Consider the following 21,855-nt stretch of genomic DNA (forward strand, 5'->3'; position numbering starts at 1 on the left):
CACCTGGAATCACAATGCTGCTGTAACTTCATAATAGGTAACATAGAAACTCACTCCTGAGCATGTGCTTGCTTTTTGCCAGATCCTGTGCTTTCTAGGTCTTTCTGGGAGTCAATTTTACTTACTATCATTTTAAGAAAACCAGGCCTGTGCGCTTTTTGATGATTTAGTGAATATGGTGAATTAGTTAAATATGCTCGTGGAAGAATCTGACAAACAATGGATAATCTGGGATGACATGGTCAGAAATGAAGTCAGGAAGGAAAGGAAAGCCAGACTTTCTGTTTGGGCTCACACTGGCATTGGCTATGATGGTGTGAAACTGCCCCTACAGACGGGCTGAGCCAGTCCAACAGCATATACCATCAGTCAGTCCCTGACTTTGCTTCTGCTGTGGCTTTTTTGCTACTTTCATGAGCTGGGCCAGTAAAATTTGCTCAAGGAAAGCAAACTCATTGAAAAAAAGAAGGCAAGCTGATGACAGAGTCCAAATGAGAACCAGAGGAACATGTTCCCAGGAGCAGATGGGAGCTGGTCATTCCTTCCACTGGCAGTGCTGTAGTGCCTGTGCCTCTTAGTGCCCACAAGGGAGATGTTAAAAGGTCATTTGAAACCAGTTGCTGCATTTGAGAGAATTTGACAAAAGTGAGTAGAGTGATGCTCAAACTCTTGCTGCAAAGGCAGTCAAACTCTTCCAAGCAGTAATGTTGAGCACAGCCTTTTCACTTTCTTACCATACATATTGGTTGCTCTAGTCTTCTCATCCACAGCTGACTATAACTTGAAATGCTGAATGTTCTTTCTACTCCTAGCAGTTTGCCTATTCAATTTGGGAAATGATTTTCTATACTGGAATGCAATGTCAGGTATTTCTTACCTTTTCAAACAAGTAAACAGGAAGAACTAAACAATTTGTTGTTGTTGTTGTTCCTAAAAGTTTTGCAATAATCAACTAGCTGCTGTTGTACAGGTGGAATGTTCTTCTGAGATGAATTCTTGCTCAAAACAGAGGACTTCTGTTATATTTTAGCACCACCCAGTGGTTTAAAAAAAATTTAAGGAATACTGGAGTTTGAAATGAAGCTTAGGAAACATTGAGTAAAAGTAGCTTCTAGTATTTTAATAGTATGTTACTTTTTTGTTATTGGCAAATGAATGAACAACAAATTAGAGGTATACAATTCCTTCATTGTCAATCAACAGACGCTTGTCCATGTCTGCAAATATATATAAATGCAGATGTAACCCACAATCTACCACACACAAACCCTTCAAATTACATACACATATCATCTTGTTTGTGGCTGTGTCTGTTTTATCCCACACACACTATAACAGTCCAGGCAAATAAAGTTGCTCTTGGATATGTGTCCACTGTGCATAGCTGGATTAAGCATTCATAGGGTGAACAGGCAGCAATTGTTTCTTTCTCTTGTAGGTGCAAATGCCAAACTAAGGTATCAGATCACATCAGGAAATCTGAAAGGAGTTTTTGATGTGGAACCTGAGATTGGAACTGTCTTCATTGCTCAGCCTCTGGATTATGAACAAGAACAACATTATGAGCTCAGGCTTGTAGCTTCTGATGGAAAATGGGAAAACCACACTCTTATCATCATCAATGTTGTCAATAAGAATGACGAAGCACCAGTCTTCACTCAGAATGAGTACCAGGGTGGTGTCTTGGAGGAGCTCACAGATCTGCCTGTACTTGTCCTAAAGGTGAAGCAGTTTGCACAAAGCAGGGCAAAACCTGACTTTGTGTTCAGCTCAATCCCATCCATTCATACAAACCCAAAAAGATAGTTTCCTTAGGGTAGGTGAAGCCTACCTGATATTAGGACTTAGCTAGCAACTTTCTGTAAAGAACAGAATAAAGAATTTGCGTGGTGGACTTGCTGTCTTGATCAAGATAAATAACAGTTGTATTTGATGATTTTAAGGATCTGTTCCAACCTAGTTCTAAAATTCTGTGATTCTAAATGCTGAAAAATATGATGGCTTTCCTTTACAAAGCAGAGTTGGCGTATTTTGAGTGACTGTATAAGCATAGCATGATTGGCACGTGTACCTCCTGCATGTAATGCATACTACCAAATAAACATTACCAGGGATTGGGTTTTGACTCCAATCATTTTCATTGTTTTGCTGTTAGAGCAATTCCTGGCTGACCCAACTAGCAGTGTCACAAACAATCCCTGGATGCAAATCAGGAGCTGGGAGTTCTCTCTGGCCTGTGCTGCTCATAAGCTTGGATGTACAGCCTGTTTTCACAGCCTTCTGTTTGCTCAGAGAGAAACAGCCTCTGCTTGTCTTTGTATTACAGATCCAAAGAGTTTCACAAGAAACATTTGCTCATCAGATCTGCTGTTATTTCCACTTGATTCTTCCTACAGTTATTTCCTCTTTCCAAAATATACTGGGAAATAGAATATATTAATCTGTCTAAATGTCATCTTTTTGTTTCTCTAGGTGTGCATGATGTTTATTGAAAGAGTACTTGAATGATGCAAACCAATAGATGCTTGCTGTTAAAATGCATGGTATTTATTTAGCCAGCACAATACCAGCTGCCATCAATAAGAGAACAGTGATTTCCTCTTTTCTTTTACATAAACACTACCCTGCTGTGGCTTGTTCCAGGTTTCCGCAACAGACCCCGACCAAGCAGCAGATCAAAATGCCATTAACTATTCCCTGCATGGGCAGGGGGCCAGTAGTGAATTCAGCATCAATGAGAACACAGGTGAGATCAGCGCAAATAAAAGGTTAGACCGTGAGAAGAGATCAACGTGGCGCTTTCTTGTTCTTGCAACAGATGAGAGTGGAGAAGGACTGACTGGTTTTGCAGATGTGATCATAGAAGTGAGGGATGTGAACGACAACGCACCCCTTTTCCTCTGTGTGTTGGATGGCTGTTTCACGGGCCACGTCCCTGAGGATGCACCAGCTGACAGTCCTGTCATGGAAATGACAGCAGTGGACCTTGATGACCCGAAGGCTGGTATGAATGCTGTGCTAACATACAGTATCATTCAGAACGTCAAAAATGAAATTAATCTGGACTTGTTCTCAATTGACTCAGTCAGTGGCACGATCTGCACTGTGCTTGGGTCCCTGGACCGGGAGAAGGAAGACAAGTACCTCATAGTGGTTGAGGCCAGAGATGGAGGAGGGCTCACTGGGACAGGCACTGCCACTATATTGGTGACTGATGTAAATGATCATGCTCCAGTCTTCCTGCAAAGGATTTACACAGCCTTTGTATCTGAGAATGCGAGCATTAACACTGAAGTGGCAGTGGTGTCTACTGTGGACAGAGACGAAGGAGAAAATGCCATGGTGACATTCAGCATCCTTGATGGGGACAATGACCACAAGTTTTCCATTGAGACAGATGAAGTCAACAACTGTGGGTTTATCCGGCTGCGAAAACAGGTTGACTTTGAGAAGCCTCATGAGAGGGTATTCAATTTGACTGTGAAAGCAGAGGACATGAATTTCTTCAGCATTGCTTACTGCGTGATCTATGTGGAGGATTCAAATGATCATGCTCCTGTCTTCTACCCCCAGTTCTATGAAGTGGCTGCACTGGGGGAAGATGTGCCGGTTGGCACCAAAGTTGTTCAGGTTTCTGCTGTTGACTTGGATTCTGGCCTGAACGGAAGGTTTTCTTTCCACCTGCTACACAAGTCTGACCCAGGTGGCCAATTCTCTTTGGCTAATGATGGGTGGCTGATGGTTGCAGGGCTTCTGGATCATGAGACGGTGACACAGTACCAACTCATTGTCATTGCCACTGATATGGGGCAGCCCCCTCTGACTGGCAGTGCCACTGTTTTAGTGACTCTGCAGGATGTAAATGACAATGGGCCAGAGTTTGAGGCTCATTATAACCCAGTGGTCTGGGAAAACACAGCTTCTCCACAGGTTGTCCAAATGAACGAGACCTCCACGCTGCTGTATGCAAAGGACCGAGACACTGCTGCGAACGGAGCACCTTTCTCCTTTCGCCTTCTCGGCGATTTTGATAGTCTGACTAACTTCAGCTTGCAGGACTTCCACAATGGAAGTGCACTGCTCACTGCACTGCATACCTTTGACAGGGAAGTGCACAAGGCATTTTACCTGCCCATCCTGATCACAGACAGCGGGATCCCACCAATGAGCTCCACCAACACACTGACTGTGAATATTGGGGACCAAAATGACCACCCACACTCTGCTGGCCACATGGAATGTCTCATTTACAGCTATGACGGTAAATTACTCCCTGATGTTTGCTTCAAAGTGTGACAGTAAGGTCAAAAGAGGCAGCTGTGAGTTTCACAACAGGATTCTGTCCTGTTCCACATAAGCTAAGATCTTAGTAGAGATGCTACTGAAGTTTGCTTAAAGCCCAACAAAGAGCAGTAGGTGTGCAGAGTAGGACTCTGGGCCACTTGATTTGTGGAAGAAACCAAGTGAGCCTTGAAGGAAGAGTGTAACTGGCTGCTATTCTTTACATGTTTCTATCAGACTTGAGTAATGATCTCTGGGTATCAGGTGCAGTTTTCCAGCAGCATTAACTTTTCAGGGGAAAAAAATGACCAAAGTTCATAATATTGCTGAAAAGAGATGAGTGTGAATGCTGAGAACCTTCTTTCTCCTCCTTAAGACTTTTTCCTCCTGCAGACTGAACTGAGTTTTAGTGAATACACTTAAGCTGAATGCACATGTAAACTGCTTGAGACATTCATCTTAAGTCTTCAGCTGACAAATGCTGTTATGGTGGAATTTTCTGTGAATGCTGGCTGCAGGCAGTGTGAGAGAAGCATCTTTCCCTTCTTGCTTTGGCAATTAGTTAGCAGTTTTCTTGTGATCCAGTGTGCCCACATAATAAGCCCAAGAGCAAAATAAATCACACAGGTAAAAAGATTTTGGGGTGCTTGCATCCATGTTGGTTCAGGTCATTCCTTCCTCTTCTAGTCTGCTGTGTATCCTATGGTTTGATAGCACATTAAATAGATTATCTATCATGGACACACTAGAAGCTTCTGAGTAAATGCTGTTGACCTTTCCTTAGAAATAGATTTTGTAAATTCAGAATATAACAATTTGTGAGCTTTGCTGAGAGGATGCAAAACCAGCAGAATACATGCTGCTTTCCATCTCACCCCAAAGTCTCACCATCTACTCAAAATAAGCCTGATTGCTGTATTTTGGACATCCTCTCTGTCTTGCTGTAATTTCCTCCAAATTGCCATTTTTTTTCCCTTTATAACACAGTCTGCATTTTGGTTGTTTATCCTGCTGAACACCAATCTCTGTCTAAAACACTTTGTAAGTTGGTTGGGTACTGCAGATAAAACAATGAAAATTTTTAGAGGTGGATTTTCTTTTTTCTTTCCTATTACTTTTCATTGCAGTCACTTATAGAATTAAATCTATGAAGCAGTACAGCAAACATTCAATAAGCAGGGCACCATGTGGCATTTGCAAACTGGCACACATCTTTGGGGACTATCGCAGATATTTTTGTAGAGGTCTTAGACTTCAGTCTAAAGTAAAACTTAAATGACCAACCTGTTTGTGTACATGTGAGAAGTCTGACTGTGACACTTACATGCTGTGTCATCTTAGGTATTCTCCCCACGACTGTACTGGGCCAGGTCCGTGCCCCTGACGCTGATGACTGGGATCACAAAATCTACCAATTTGAAGGGAAAACATCAAGGTATTTGGAGAGAAAAATGGGAGTTGTTAAGAAAGCTTGCCCCACCCCCAACCCCTCACCCTCATATCGTAACAAGTATTTACCCTGCCTTTTCTTAAAAAATCAGAAGTGCAAAAGCATTTTCTTGGTTAGACAATTCTGTATGTAGATCTCTAAAAGCCCTTCTGAATGTGAGGCTGCAATAAATAATGCTGCATGCCAAACCAGGCTGCTTCCTGTTGCCTGATGGGCCAGAACACTGTTCTAAATTCCTGTTCAGTAATACCCATAATCTGTATCAGTGAACCACTACAGAAAAAATACCTATTAACTTCCAGATTCCTTCATCCAAGCTCAGGGAGAATTGTTTCCATGTCACCACTGGTTTTAGGAGTGTCTGGATTGCGACTAGGACTGAGAGGTACATGTACCATTCAGAGGTTTCAACAGAGGTGTCACTCTCAATGATTGTATCTGCACTAGGCTTTTGCACTGTTTCCAAAGTTATGGCTATTGCGGCCTTAGTCTTCCTACACAGTTAATACAGCATAGCAGCAGAAAGAAACCGTCATGATATACTAGTGAAGAGTTACTAGGAGCCAACAGGAAGCAATGCAAAAAAGTTCTTATCTGCTGTGTCCCTTCATGAGGGAACACATCTGCTTTCTCTAATCATACAATCATAGAATCATAGACTCACAGAATCAGCTGAGTTGGAAAAGACTTCCGGGATTATCAAGTCCAACCCTTGATCCAACACCACTGTGGTTACTAGACCATGGCACTAAGTGCCACATCCAGTCTCATCTTAAAAACCTCCAGGGACAGGGAATCCACCACCTCCCTAGGCAGTCCGTTCCAATGTCTGATTACTCTCTCTGTAAAAAATTTCTCCCTAATACCCAACCCAAACCTCTCCTGGTACAGCTTAAGACCATGCCCTCTTGTCCCATTGCTGGTTGCCTGGGAGTAGAGACTGACCCCTACCTGGCTACAACCTCCTTTTAGGTAGTTGTAGAGAGTGATGAGGTCTCCCCTGAGCCTCCTCTTCTCCAGGCTGAACAGCCCCAGCTCCCTCAGCCTCTCCTCATAGGACTTGCGCTCGAGTCCCTTCACCAGCCTTGTTGTTCTTCTCTGGACCTGCTCCAGCACCTCAATATCCTTCCTAAACGAGGGGCCCAGAACTGGACACAGTACTCCAGGTGTGGCCTCACCAGCACTGAGTACAGGGGAAGAATCACTTCCCTGGACCTGCTGGCCACACTGTTCCTGATGCAGGCCAGGATGCCATTGGCCTTCTTGGCCACCTGGGCACACTGCTGGCTCACGTTCAGCTTCCTGTCAATCCAAACTCCCAGGTCCCTTTCTGCCTGGCTGCTCTCCAGCCATTCTGTGCCCAGCCTGTAGTGCTGCAGGGGGTTGTTATGACCAAAGTGTGGGGTCCAGCACTTGGCCTTGCTGAATCAGAAAAAACCATCAGTGATGATAATTAGTACCTAGCTTTTGAACTTCTCATAGCTTGTTCCTTGGCTTAACTCTTATTACAGGTACTTTATCCTTAATGATAACTCAGGTTTGCTGACTATTAAAGAAGGAACCCCACCAGGAACATACAACATAAGAGTTAGAGTCATTGATGGAGTCTGGCCAGATGTTATCTCAACTGTAAAGGTTATAGTGAAGGAAATCAAAGATGATGCCCTCCATAATGCTGGTTCCATACGAATAAAAGGTAAGCAATGTGATCAAGTACAGTAAGATCGTAGTACTGAAATCTACTTTTTTAATTTTACTGCTGTGATAGTTAGAATTCTAATGCTCCTACACATGGAATGAGAGTTAATAGTTTTCTAGGTAAGGGTTTGAAAATGCGTGTTTATTTGCATGGTTTCTGATGCTGTATGAGTAGGAAAATCTATGGAGAAAAAAGACAGCAAGAAAAAGCTTCTCTGATTTCTACACCAACCTTTTAACAAAACAGCAATTCATATTTCAGAAGAAAAACTATTTGAAGAAGTATCTGCCTGAAATACAACAAATTGTTTCAATCTTTTTGGAAAAGTAAAATCTTCTTAAACATGTTTCTGATTTAAAAAAAAATAATTTAAAAAAAGAAAGTAATATAAATCAAAAAAGTTTCAGAAGATACACCCTTAGCAGAAGCCAGCATGGAAAATTTCAGAGCCTAACAACTGAATTTGCAGTTGAGTCCATTTTTTGCGACATTCTGTGGTGCTCCTCTCTTCTATTTCTACAACACTTGTGAGATACATGTATTTCAGGTTTTCAACTTCTATTACAGGTATCACACCAGAGGAGTTCATATCTCAATCCCCTGAAAAACAGAGTAAATACTACCAGATGAGGAAGCTGCTTTCAGAAATTATATCAGTCCAATTGGAAAACGTTCACATTTTCAGTGTATTAAATAGTCCAAGTCCAACCCAAGGGATTGATGTTTGGTTTGCTGTTTATGGTCCACCTTATTACAAAGCAGAAAAACTCAATGGCAATGTAGCAGCCTCCAGAGCATGGGTAGGTATCCATCCTATATATGAAACCACAGCATCTTCTTGTTGTGTCTGTTCAGCTAATGTACATTGCCTAGTGAATATGCACATTTAGAATGACTGAGGGAGTAATGTATGAGAAAAATAGATCATTTTAATCAGTAAAGTCAATCAATCTTCTAGCATCATACTAAAAGTTTCAAATATGAATGTTTTCAAAGCCAGCCTATAAAGACATATAAAGTCACCCAAACACAATGAGCTTTTAGGATTGTGAACATGTTTTCCCTATTAAAAAGACTGTAAAATTCTATATAAAGGATGTTTTTGGGTGTTGCCTTTCTACACAGTGCCTTAATGTTTCAGTTTTTAGTCCTCTACATAGAAATGTTTTGTAGTTGAGACTCACAAACCAGTCAGAAGTTTCAACTTTCCAAGCTAAGAGGGCAAAGCAATAAAAGAGGCATTCTCCAGTGGAAAACCAGGTTGGAAATGTGTGTTGACAGTTTAGTAAAGTTCCTGCCCCTCTTGCAAAAAAAAAAAAAAAAAAAGCATGATAAGAGTTAAATGACTCACTCTGTTGGAATTGTATCTGTTGGTACACAGAGGCTGAAATTAGAAATAATTTTAGAATCAATGCTTCTGAACCACTCACTCTTGCCAGACAAGGTATCTCTTCATTGTCCAATGCCTTTCCACTCTCCCAGTATTTTTAAGGTGAAAGTTCAAATAAAAAATACAGCTCAGATGCTATGTAAATAATCCGTCAGAATAATCAGTGACTGAAATTTATCCACTTGGTCTCTAATGAATATGACAGTATTTTTGCCCCCTAAGTGCATACTCATGCTGTAATTGACTCACACCTTGGCTTTGACCTTAACAGATGCCAGACTGAGCTGCCTTTGGCTGGATAGGGTGAGATTGGAAGGAAGTGGCACAGCAACCAGTTTTGAAAATAAATAAGACTTCTGCTTTTCATTGCTGTCATTAGTGAGTTTTCTCTCTGTGGAAAAGTGAGATGAATGCAACTAATTGTTCTCCACAGCTGGAAAGCATCTTGGATATAAATATCACCCAGATTGGCATTGATGAATGTGTGACTGCAAACTGTACTCACAGCAGCGGATGCAGCAGTAAGCATGAACAGAAACATGTACCAACTGTAACTACAACTGAAAGTGTTTCACTGGTGTCTGTGACAGTCCTGAGTCATGCTGTGTGTGGCTGTGCAGCTCGAGAGAGTCCTCATCTTTCCTGCTCCTCATACCAGACAAACCCTTGTCTCAATGGTGGCACATGCACGGACACTGATTTGGGCTACAGGTTGGTACATTCTGTCTGGTGTGCAAACAGAATGCATCTAGTTCAGTCTGTAAGGAGGATGAGTGGAAGCTTTCAGAAGCATCATTGTGTGTCTTCTCACTGTAGCAGATATGAGTATTGTTATACTTCATGCACAGGTCTTGCAAAAGAATCTCTACTTTCAGATATGTACTTAGGTTCATCCTAGTCTCCAGGAAAACCTTGGGAAGTTTCCAGGCTGCACCAGTTCATTAATGCTACCCTGCAAAATGCTCTCATTTTGACCAGCCTACTTTAATGCTCTTCAACGTTTTAATCACATCTCTTATGCCACTTAATAACCTCTTCTCCACATTTCTTGCCTCATTATTTTCTTCCAAAAGTTAGATCTCATAGATAATATAGAATAAAGATGAAAAAAATGATGAGTCTAGTACCCTTCCAGAAGTCAGCCTTAAGCATGTTTGCTTAAAAATGATCATCCCAACCCAGGAAAGCAGAAATGCTGACCAGCCTCTTCAGAGCACCCTTGACAGGACTCAGACTGAAGCTGCAGAAGCCCTTGTCATTCTAAAGTTCTGAGTCTGACATTGCTGCTCCAATGTAATCAACTATGGAAATTTTGCTACTCAGAAACCTATGGTAGGCTCTGCCACCCATCACTTGCTCAATTCCGAAGTTTTTTTGCTTCTTCTCCATTTTCAGTAGTTTTGTGAGTGTTCTTCTCCTGCATCCTACCCCTGTCATTCTGCTCTCAGTAGATACTAGCAATCTATGGGAAGCAGAAACTAAGAAATAGGAGACCAGCTGTTCTCCCTCCCTGTCCTCCTGCCCATTTCTGTTGTTCCTTTGCTTTCTCACTTACAGGTTTTGTTATTGCCATGCTATGCTGTGGCTACTCTTTTCTACAGAATCCACAGAGTATCAAAGAAAGAACCCCAAGCATCTATTTTTGATAGTGTAAAGGAAATAAACTAGCAAGTAGCTTTCAATAAGAGTGAAGATGTCAGACCTCTTCTCACTTTTTCTGGGTGATATTAGCTTCCACACCCTTCCTGGAGAGACTCTGATTGGACACAAGCAGAAAATTTTTCACAATAAGAATAATCAGCCATTGGAATAATCTCTCCAGGGAAGTGGTGGTTTTCCCAACATTGCACACTTTTGAGATTTGGCTGTCAGAGTGCTGAGTCATCTTGTCTAGACCATTATTTTGCCAAGAAAGGTTGGACCAGATGATACTTGAGGCCCTTTCAACCTGGTATTCCATGATTTCTTTGCTTTCCCTTTGCATCATTAAGTCTTCAAACAAGCTGATAACTAAGCCTAGTGAAAAGCAGGTTTCTTCTTCTTTTTTATGCTGTTTTCATATGCTTTTTTAAGATGTTTTCATAGGCTTTGTATATTACAAGAACTCCATCATTTATTCACAGAATATTCTTGCATAGACATATTATCATTTTGAACAAAATCTAAGTTCTATTTGTATGAACAGGTCAATAGGGAACATTTTTTGATGGAAGTTTTGCTTGTGCTAATCTTTGCTGTGTCCTAGGCAACATGGACTCCTGTATTTTAAGTGGAGAGTCCTGCTGTCAGAAGAGCTCTTTGCAGCTTTTCTTGGATGGTGGATATTTGCTTTTAATTTTTTATTTAACAGATGCAAATGTGCTGCAAATTTTCATGGACCAGACTGCCAGCAGACAAAACACAGCTTCAGAGGCCATGGTTATGCCTGGTTCCCTCCTCTTCAGCCTTGCTTTGAGAGCCGCATCTCCTTAGAGTTTATCACTGATGTCGCCGAAGGCCTTCTGTTGTACCATGGACCAGTGGCACGAGGGCAGCCTGAAGAACAGGAATACTTCCTTGCTTTAGGTTAGCACCTAACAGAGTATTTTATCTGTGTTTGTGTGAAGCTGAGATTCTACTTAGTTCATAGAGGTTATTTTTCAAAAGAGGTTCAGAAAGTAATTTTTGGTGAATATGAGTCAGCAGTGCCCTGGCAGCCAGGAGGGCCAACCGTGTCCTGGGGGGCATCAGGTAAAGCATCGCCAGCTAGTCGAAGGAGGGCATTGTCCCACTCTGCTCTGCACTGGTGCAGCCTCACCTTGAATATTGTGTGCAGTTTTGGGCACCACGATGCAAGAAATATATTAAGCTACTAGAGAGCATCCAAAGGAGGGTAACAAGGATGGCGAAGGGCCTTGAGGGGAAGCCGTATGAGAATTGGCTGAGATCACTTGGTTTGTTCAGCCTGGAGAAGAGGAGACTGAGGGGAGACCTCATGGCAGTCTACAACTTCCTTGTGAGGGGGAGACGAGGGGTAGGCACTGATCTCTTCTCTGTGATGACCAGTGACAGAACCCAAGGGAATGGCCTGAAGTTGTGTCAGGGGAGGTTTAGGTTGGATATTAGAAAGAGGTTCTTCACTCAGAGGGTGTTTGGGCACTGGAAAAGGCTCCTCTGGGGAAGTGGTCAGCACCAAGCCTGACAGAATTCAAGAAGTTTTTGGACAATACTCTCGGGCCTATGGTGTGACTCTCGGGGATGGTCCTGTGCAGGGCCAGGGTTTGGACTTGATGATCCTTGTGGGTCCCTTCCAACTCAGCATATTCTGTGATTCTCTGATTCTGTAACGAGAATGCAGAATAGGTCACCAGTACACCCACCTTGTATACCTGTGGCACTTTGCTAAAAGGTGTATTTTTTTAAAGCCGTCTAAAGAACTTTTCCAAATAAAATCTAACAGCAACAGTTGTTTCAAGTGAGTGTGAGTGGGAACATGGTCAGTGCATATTCAATAACAGTCTTTCCTTTGCAGAGCTCTCCGGTGGTGTCCCGTCGCTGACCCTGAGCCACAGCTCTGGTGAGCTTTTCCTGCAGCTCTCACAAAAAGTTAATGTTGCAGATCGCCGCTGGCACAATATTAAAATTATAAATGATGGAAAGGCAAGTGTAAATATGGGCAGTCCTGTGGAAGCACTAATTCATATACCCAGTTATCCCTTCCAAATCCTTCCTCCCTTCTGTAGAGCTCTTTTATCAATCAGTCTTCCATCACTTCTGAAACAGCAGGTATAGAAGTTTGTCAGTTCAGATGTCCCTTTAGTCTTGAAGCAGTGAAGCACAGCAAGGGCTGGAGAAGTCTGATCCATTTATGAAACTGGCCAGGCTATTTCTTTGGTTTAATTATCCTACCTGCCGCTTAGACAACAAAGTTGTGATAATCCAGAGGCTAAATGCTTCCTGGACCGATTGAGTGAGATATCCTTAATTTCTCTGAGTGAAAAGCCCTGCCTCACCACGGGACTTTAGATGTTTAGCACAAAGGAGATAGATATGCTTTAGCGTACAGGGAATATCTTGCTGATATAACACTGCTGACGGCATCTGCTAGGCTCCCTGTTCCTCTCCCACGAGACAAGCTGAAGGACATGCCAGCATCTGGGATAGGAGCCTGGCAGACTTTCTACTCTGCTAGATTGTCTCTCTGTGTTCTGATTTGGCAGAAAACTCCAAGAAAATGTTATATTCCCTCTACTGTGTCAATAACTTGGCATGATTATGTAGAGTCAGATCTTTTCTTTTGTATGGCTCCTTAGCCATATGCAATGTGCAATAACCTTCCAGATTAGTAGGTGGAGTGTCTTATTATTTTAATAAAGTTTCCTGCACTGTAATTGCTAGTTACATTTCTCCCATCTGCTAAGTGAAAAAAATAAAATGTGTCACTAAAATGTATGCATGTCTCTGGATACAATTGTTTTAAATAATGCCTTTTTCTAGGAAGTGAAGATGATTCTTGACCACTGCGTAAATGTCTCAGCTAGAGACAATGACATTGTCATTAAGAAGAACTCCCAAATGGATCTGTCTGCCTGTGAAGCCTCTGGAGAGATTGTGGGATCTCAAAGGTAAAAATCCAAACACAAAACAGCCAACAACAAAAACTGGCAACGTAACTACTCAAAAGAACTAAGGAAAAAGGCAGGGGTGGGGTGGTGAAATCAGCCAAGCTGCTGTATTTTGCATGCCACTAATTCTTTCTTTCTCTCCCCTTCATCATGGGTAGGCTATTCAGTGGCCATCAGCCCCTGCAACTGGGTGGAGTTAAGAAGACTTTGCCTTACCACGACTCACAAAGGCACTTCAGAGGATTTGTTGGCTGCATACGCAATGTCATTGTTGACAGTAAGGTAGGGCCACAAAAACCACTCTTGGGTTTACTGCTGTTAAATGTAGGCACCCGATGTGATGGTTCTCTTTGACCTTTTCCAGGTCTATGATTTAGAGCACCCTGCAGAGTCCCTGAACAGTGTTCCCGGCTGTGTCCTTACAGATGAAGTGTGTCAGAGTGGTGGGATGGCCTCCTGTGGCACTCATGGCAAGTGTGTTGGTGGTTGGGATTTCTTTCACTGTGACTGTTCCTCAGGATATGCTGGACCAGCATGTGAAAAAGGTACTGCAGGTTCTAGGGAGAAATTCATGGTGAGAATCTGTGGGAACGGCATCAAACGTACTGCTCTAATGTTCAAAGTCAAGCTACCATGATTTTGAACTGAGCAGTGTAATAAGACCTTGCCGTACTCTTGGAATTATTTAGATCTGAAAAGATGTAAAGATCCTTTAAACTCTTGTTGAATAAAGATACCATAACAGATGAGGGCCATGTTGAGAGCTGCTTTACTTTGCAGGGAAGGGAAGTGGTCAAACAGGTTATTTTGTCCTTTTCATTGCGGTATCTTATTTCTCAGTGGTGAAAGGTGAAACATTCTGCGTTGTGCCTTCTTCCTCTGATCATGCTGATCACAAAATGAACCTGTTAAACCTGAGGACATAATTTTCTTGTTATCTTCAGGTCCAATTTTCCATCTATAAAATGGCGATAATTACATTTGCAAGTTGAGCAACACCTCTAGACCACAGCAGTGAAGGCATGTGGGGGCATAATATCAGGCTGTCTGCAGCAAATACGTTATTCTGTACAAAATCAGCATGAAATATGTATCAGAGAACAAAGGCATGCTGTGGTGGATAACGAAAACCCCAGAGATACTGTAAGAATGTGCAAAATTTTAGCACAGTTCAAAAATTTAGGAAATAAATAATTTAACTCCTACTAGCCCACAGCCATTTCAGGGAACAGTGGACATACACTTGAAGCTGGCTCTGTCCCCCTTATCTTAAACCTTTCATCAGTCCAGGTGAAATCAGAAGTGAGTCACAGGTGTTTACTGAGACTTTACCTGCCCTGCATCTGCCTTCTCCCTCTAGGTACAAGGTACAAACAATGAGGTTGATCATAACAGTCTGTAATGAGCACCAGTGTCCCATAACTTTGGAGGCTTTTGATGGAAGAGAATTGGCCCCCTCAGTCCTGTAGTTTGAGTGAGCTGAGCTACTGGTGAGGATGAGCAGCAGTGAGGAGCTGGAAAGGAACACTTGCAAGTTAGCATTCAATCAAGGTATCAGGATTAATAGATAGTATTGGTGAGGAATTACACATATCCTTTCAGCTCAATGAATTTACCTTTTCTTCTGGTACACGGAACAATAACACGCTATGCAGGCAGCCAGACCCTCTCTTCTTTCTCCATCTAGCACACAAGGCTTAAAAGGTGTGACAGCAAATTGCTCAGCAGAAGTTCTGTCTGTCCAGTGGGGTGAAGACCGGAATTATAATTGGCACGGTCTAGGCCTGGAGCATTCACTGTTTAAAGTGTTTATAATGACCACAGAACTGCTAATGTAGCTCAGCTGTTTGTATTATGTTTTGTAGACAGATAATATTGGTTTATAAATATCTGGCCATATTTAAATCTTACTCTGTTTTGCATTATCTTGGGATGCTGGTTCACAAGCCCAACTGCTATGTTGGCTTCTACCCCTTGCTACTGTGGGACAAACCAAGTACTTACTTGAAATCCGTAAGTCATATCCTGGTGTATCAAGAAAGCTTTGATTGGTTCCAGCTTCTTCTATATTGGGCTGCAAAATGCTTGTGTGCAACTGGTACTTTATGAATGGCTGAGCCATGCTCACAGCAAGGAGCAGACAGCTGGGGACAAGAGTCACTGGATCATCTCAAGAAAACCCTTGTCTGCTCATCAGCTGTAGCCTGTAGCTGCAGAGATAGTGAACGAGAGAGAACAGTGGGTTAGAAAGAATAATGGGAGGGAAATAAGCTAGAGGAGAAAAGAAAACCTGCTTCAAGAAAGGAAAGAGAGAAGAGAAACAGTGCGAGAAAAAGAGAGTTCAGCAATTAAGTCTCTCAATCATTTGATATTTCATATCCTGGGAACTAGACTAAATGCCACAGGATGAGCTTGGCACTCTTTAGATTTCTACCTGTATGACACTGACCTCAGATGAGCTTTGGTGACCCAGTGCTCCTCCTTTCTAGTAACTAAGTTGAACTATCTATCTATTTGGTGAAAAGAAACTTCTAGTTTTTTAATAAGCTGTGGCCAAAACAAGTAGATCTAGGATTGCTGTCAGGTAATGAGATTAAAATAGGTGCCTGCTCTGTAAAAGCATCAGGGTGTGGGTAGTTTAGTGGTGTTTGATTTCTACGGAAGCGTGCAGTGCAACTTCATCAGACTCTCTACTGGATCCTGGACTCCCCAGAGAGATAAGGAAATAATTAGGTTCAGTGAATTTTCCTTTGTTAAAATAATAAACACTGACTTAATCTCTCTTTGTAATTAAAAAAACCCTGAGGTCTTCTTTTGTTCCATCTGAAAGAAGAAGTAAAGTGCGTATTTTCTAACACCGAGGGTTTTAACCACAGGACTAAACTACTGAAAGAAGCATTTGATTATCTTTTTTCATTTGGTTGGGTTTTGTTTGGTGTTTTTCTTCAGATCAATACCAGCTACTTTACTGGAAGATATGTTTCAGATTTAAAAAAAACCAAAACACTTTATTGGGCCCAGTGTAGGAGTGACTGGGTAGAATGTACAGCTTGTAACAGATAGAATGTTAGAGACAGTATCTAATTGTCCCTTTCCTGCCTAAATTCTGAATCCTTGATTTGTTGTTTTTCCCTTAATTCTTTTTGCAATGGGGGGTGCTTTTCACAATGCTAGATTATGTAGCCAAAATTTCTTAAGAACTGAAACTCTGACATTCAGAAGTGGTTAATTCTGAAGGAGCAGAGATCTGAGGGAGCAACTGTTCCTGAGATTTTTGCTTTGGTTTTGTGTGTGCTGTGCTTAGTTCTTCCAGAGTGGGCTTTTGGAAGGGACAGCTGGATCCATTACGAGCCAAGAAGCATTCTCAGCAGTCGTAGCACTAGGATCCAGCTGATGGTGCGCACTCGTATCTCCCACAGCACCCTTCTGAGCTTGGCCTCTGCAGATGGGAATGGATACATCCGACTGGAGGTGAGCAGTCCAAAGGCTGTTCTTTGAGTGCTCTTAATTTGTCATGGACTACCCTAGTAAGAGAAAAAGATGCAGTTTCTGATTAAGGGCATCTGTTCTGTAATGTAATACAGAGCAAGAATTTTCCACATGAGGGTAACTTCTCTCGTTCGTGTTTCCCTTCTCGGCATTACTCTTTCATGGCATAAATTCTGGTTGTTTCACTGGCTGCAAAATGTACATGTGAGTGCATGTGATAAATGTGAATGAGGAAGACTGTTTTACCCTGCTTGCCATTTACCTTTGCTTCTCTCTGCACTGTCTATAAAACTCATCTCTACAGTTTTGTTGCTGCTGAAAAAAGCTGTCTGGATTATGTTAGCTGGAGAGAGGTTAATTATTCTAATTGTAACAGGAGGGTCAGCTGGAAGACTTAGAGGTAGATATCAGTAAGGAGAAGATTGATAAAAGGATTCATGTGAGTTAGAAGAGTGGCCTGTAAAGAAAAGAGCTGATAATTCCTGGATCTGCAGTTTTCTTGTGGTAACATTTATCTGGGAATAAAGCACTTAAAAACAATAGTGCCATTTTCATTTTAAAAACTCAGGTCCATTTCTTGAGGCAGGACTGTGTAATAACATTTCAAAGTATATTTCTGTTGTTAAAGGTCTTTATCATCTTCCTCTAGGTGGTTGAGGGTTTCTTTAGCATTAACTTCAGTTTGGGGGACAAAAATCACTCTCTGAGACTGAAGACATTACACATAAACAATGGCCAGTGGGTTCTTCTGACCATGGAGCGCTACAACAATGAATTTACCCTGCGTGTTAACAGTGGTGGAGGTGATCATGAAATCACCTCTGTCTTGGGTACAAATAGGTGGTTTGAAACGGATTGGGCAAGCATTGTGCTAGGAAACCGCCTTCCCAGTCATTCAGAGAACGATTTCCAAGGTAAGTGATATTACAGATTCCTAAAAGGAGGAAATTAAAGCCTGAAAGAGGCATCTTTGAGTGTACCGGAGAGTCTAAAACCCAGGAAATAAGTCCCATGTAGATTATTATGCCCCTTCTTTTCTAGGAAATTCAAAGCCAATGTTTAACTCTGTTTGCCATTGAACCTGGTTCTAGTGAAGATTTGAAATTGCCTGTAAATATTCAAAAATAGCACTTCAAATTTTTATGTCATGGAGTCACAGAATCATTTGGGTTGGAAGAGACCTTGAAGATCATCTAGTTCCAAAGGCTCTGCCACGGCAGGGACACCTTCCACTAGACCAGGGTTTCTCATGTCAAAGGCCCCAAGTAGCATACACATGCTATGATCTTCACTCCTTTTTTTTTGCCTGGGAAGGGTTTAAGGCACAGACACAACACCTCCTGGCATGAGAGAAGGAGTTGCAAGACATTTGTAGTGCTCTCTCCATTTCCTGGAGTGGGGTACTGAAGCCTTGAGATTGTGACTCAACAGCTTTTTCCATTTTGTTGCTTCTTATTCAGCCCCACTTTTAGGATTAGATCTTAAATCTAGATTAATTTAGTGGAGCTGTTCTGGTTCATAGCACGGTTCTACTGCATTGTTGCGTTGGTACAAAGCAGCTGTCCTGGAGAAGTATTGTCGATCTCTAGACTGACCAGAGCACAAAAACACGTTCTATAGCTCTCCTTCTAAAATAAAACAGATAAGGAGTATAAGGATCTTTTAAAAAGATATATTGAGTTTTCTACAATGCTCTAAGGTCTCCTGCACATGTACTGGGGGTGGGGCTTGGGGTGGAAAAGTAGCTAAGTTAATGTACTCCTCTGCACACTGCTCTGCTTTGATGCAGGTTGTATGCGTGATGTCCAGCTGAATGGTCAGCCACTCCTCGTGGAAGGCAGAAGCACAGAGTTTGGCTTAATTCTGAGGCGGCAAGGAGTCACCATGGGATGCCATTCCAGTGCCTGCAGCAGCCAGCCCTGTTACAGCCCCTTCCTTTGTGTAGACCTGTGGAGAAAATATGAATGCCGGTACATTATGCTTTTGTTTTCATCTGGGAAAGGCTGGGAAGCTCTTTCTTTGTACCTCAGACCAAGCAACTTGCTTCTAACAGTAAAATTACCTGTGGCTGCTGGCCAGAGAGGGTCATCCCAAGGACAAATCCTTCTCTCTGTCTCATCTGCCATCATGGGAGATGATGGGCCTTGCTTTTTTCTGCAAGTCTGATATGGAGCCTATTTATTCCATCATTTTTTCCATAGTGAGAGAATCACAGGCCAGCAAGAAAGTGAAATGTCCTTTGATAAAAGGTGGACTGTAAAGCTTTGGTCTCTCCTCTGTATGAAAATATGAATATATTCTTATAGTGTATATATATAAAGTGTGTGTGTATACACACATGTATATACACATATATGAATATAAAAGATACATATACATTTTATACATAGATGTATAAATATATGTATATAACACGTACATGTATTTCTATACATATAAGTATTTATTGTAAATACAATACATATTTACATATATTTTCTGTAAAGAAGTCAAAATTAATCATAATTTGTATGAAACAATTGGACTTTCAAAATTAGACTGTCACAAAATTGGATTCAAAAATTGACTGTCCAGGGCCAGAGCCAAAGCCCAACAACTGTTATCTTACACAGTTAGTTTCTTGGGGAATATCCACTATTTAAAGAAAATTTTCAAAATATTTATTCAAATATGCAACTCAAAATACAGGCATTTCTATTAAAAAACCCCAAGCATAAATACATGCAGGACTGGTAGAAGAAGCCACTCGAATTCTTGGAATTCAGCCAAAATTTAGCACTTCTGATGCCTAGTGATTCTCGAGTAGAAGAGGCTATGAGATGGTTTGAAGTGTGCCTTGGGACACTCCTTTCTTCAGTCTGCTTGTGAAAGAACAATATGAAGTTTCTTCTACTTTTTCAGTAGTATTTCTTCTTTGGATTGCAGAAAGCAGGTCTGTGTCCTCAAAGTATTCCTCCAGGGCCTCTCCAATTACACATCAGAAATCAGTCCTAAAAGACAAGATGGGCCATTCTAAGGAGGTCAATGACATTTCTCCCAAAGGTCCAAATGAACATTACAAAGCTTACACCAAGTTCTTGATAGCCCTTTTTCCATTGATCTCGGCTATCCATTTCCTTTTAGAGACTTTGATTAGAACATGGCTGTAGGAAAAGGGATAGTCTATTCAGAAACTGATGGATCTCATTTTTAAGGAAGGAGTGAAGCTCTTCTGCATGTCTTCTGGATAGGGAAAACAGAATATGTGTTCATGTTTTTGTAAGCCTACTAGCTCACTAAGTTGGACTTCACATGTATTTCATACTCCCAGTGCAAATTTGTGGTTTGCTTGAAAATAGTTAAAATTTGTTTTAAAGAAACAGTAACAAACTGTGCACAAAACAACATACAGCTCCAGGTGCTTTGCTCGCTTAAAAGATATCACCTGCTTTGATTGTTCAGGTGCCCAGCTGGGAAAGTAGAAGTGACTGACACCCTTACAGGGCTCAGACACTGTAGCTCATCCACTTGTGGACGCTGGACCTGTAGGAATGGGGGAACCTGTGTGGCTCAATCCCAAGACAAACCTATCTGCCAGTGCCCCGAAGGTTACAAGGGAAGATGGTGTGAAATCAGCCAGGTGAAGGCTGCAAGACCTGTTGGACTCAGCTCTGGCTCTATTCTGGCAATCAGCATGTGCCTCCTTGTCTTCCTAGGTAGGAAATCATGCGCCTTTTGTCCTTCTTTCTAATCTTGTACCTTGTTCCATTAAATTAAGTCTGCTTTACCCTTGGATGTTGTGATGAGTGTTTCATCTTTCCTGGACATCAGCAGTTGGGAGTTCATTTCAGGATGCTAAGAGACAGCCAACAGCACATAGTCACAGTTTACTTGCTTTGAAGCCAGTTCAAGCAAGTTTAGGACTTTTCTTTTTCAGAATCACTTATTTTGAATCCTTCTTAAGTAAGAGCTTTCCATTTTTGTGTGCAACTCTGTGTGCAGCCACATCCTTTTGAAACTCCCACATGACCTGAGCCCTTACTTTTTTAATAGGCAGGACCTACAGTTAGTACCCACTCCTCACGTATTAGGAAGGAAGAGATCTTTCTCTAAAAAGTTCATGATATTAACAGAGAAACCTCATTAAGTGTGTGGGGCAGAGGGAGATGTTCACACTGTGTCCAGTTTCAGGTGCACTTTGGCTGATAAGTTAATAACACCACAAAAATGTGTTCATGTTGATAAACTGCATACCCACCTCAGAACAGTAAAGACTCCATGATTATATTACACTTGTAACCTTCATTAAAACAGTGGTTTACTTACTTTGGGTATCTTATTTACTCAGGATTGGTGAAAGGCCAGAGATTGGCCAAAATGCCCTCTATTTAAATGGATTCCTTTAGGTAAGTAAAATACCCTTTTAATGAAGTTTATGATGTAATATACATAGATTATTCTTTACATTCATGAATTTATTTATATATTAAGAATTACTCATTTCTTACCTGCAAATTTGGTAGTCAAGAGTTGTTGTAATATCTCAGGAATCATATAACTACTTTTATCATGCATCATACTTTTTCATATGTCATATAACAAATATGTGTTTTTATTTCTTCCAGCACTCTTGGTTTCCTACACAGTGTGGAGTCAGTGGGGAAGTTCAGGGTTTCGGAAAGGAGGAATTTACCACATTCCTGAAGAGCGTGAAAGCTGGGAGGATGTTAGAGAAAATGTCTTAAATTATAATGAAGAAGGAGGTGGAGAACATGACCAGGTATGACACAGCTTCAATGCGGTCTTTGCAAATCCAACCTCTCCTCGCTTTTCTTTTTAGCTAACTAAATGTCATTATCAAATTGGCTTTTTTTTCTTTCTTTTTTTTTTTTAACCTGAAGTACTCTTAAGTGGAAGGCTTCTATAACCCAATCTGTACCTTTCACGATGCTGGTCATGTGTG

General features: G+C 41.5%; 1 protein-coding gene across 1 annotated transcript in view; it reads left to right on the forward strand.

Annotated features, from left to right (window-relative positions):
- The window catches only part of LOC113990242 (neural-cadherin-like), a 66,345-nt gene that overhangs the window by 43,386 nt on the left and 1,104 nt on the right, over positions 1-21,855 (forward strand). The window contains exons 15-30 of the mRNA XM_039379125.1: positions 1,439-1,722; positions 2,644-4,261; positions 5,623-5,716; positions 7,243-7,427; positions 7,998-8,230; positions 9,254-9,531; positions 11,171-11,385; positions 12,332-12,459; positions 13,297-13,424; positions 13,583-13,706; positions 13,789-13,969; positions 16,729-16,895; positions 17,563-17,827; positions 18,703-18,883; positions 20,355-20,608; positions 21,518-21,672. Coding sequence (XP_039235059.1) covers positions 1,439-1,722; positions 2,644-4,261; positions 5,623-5,716; positions 7,243-7,427; positions 7,998-8,230; positions 9,254-9,531; positions 11,171-11,385; positions 12,332-12,459; positions 13,297-13,424; positions 13,583-13,706; positions 13,789-13,969; positions 16,729-16,895; positions 17,563-17,827; positions 18,703-18,883; positions 20,355-20,608; positions 21,518-21,672 — 4,490 coding nt within the window. The remainder of the gene's footprint in view (positions 1-1,438; positions 1,723-2,643; positions 4,262-5,622; positions 5,717-7,242; positions 7,428-7,997; positions 8,231-9,253; positions 9,532-11,170; positions 11,386-12,331; positions 12,460-13,296; positions 13,425-13,582; positions 13,707-13,788; positions 13,970-16,728; positions 16,896-17,562; positions 17,828-18,702; positions 18,884-20,354; positions 20,609-21,517; positions 21,673-21,855) is intronic.

This window comes from Pipra filicauda, unplaced genomic scaffold (assembly GCF_003945595.2).
Source record: "Pipra filicauda isolate LSUMZ 115617 unplaced genomic scaffold, ASM394559v2 scaffold157_size4220110_pilon, whole genome shotgun sequence".
NCBI classification, from domain to species: Eukaryota; Metazoa; Chordata; class Aves; order Passeriformes; family Pipridae; genus Pipra; species Pipra filicauda.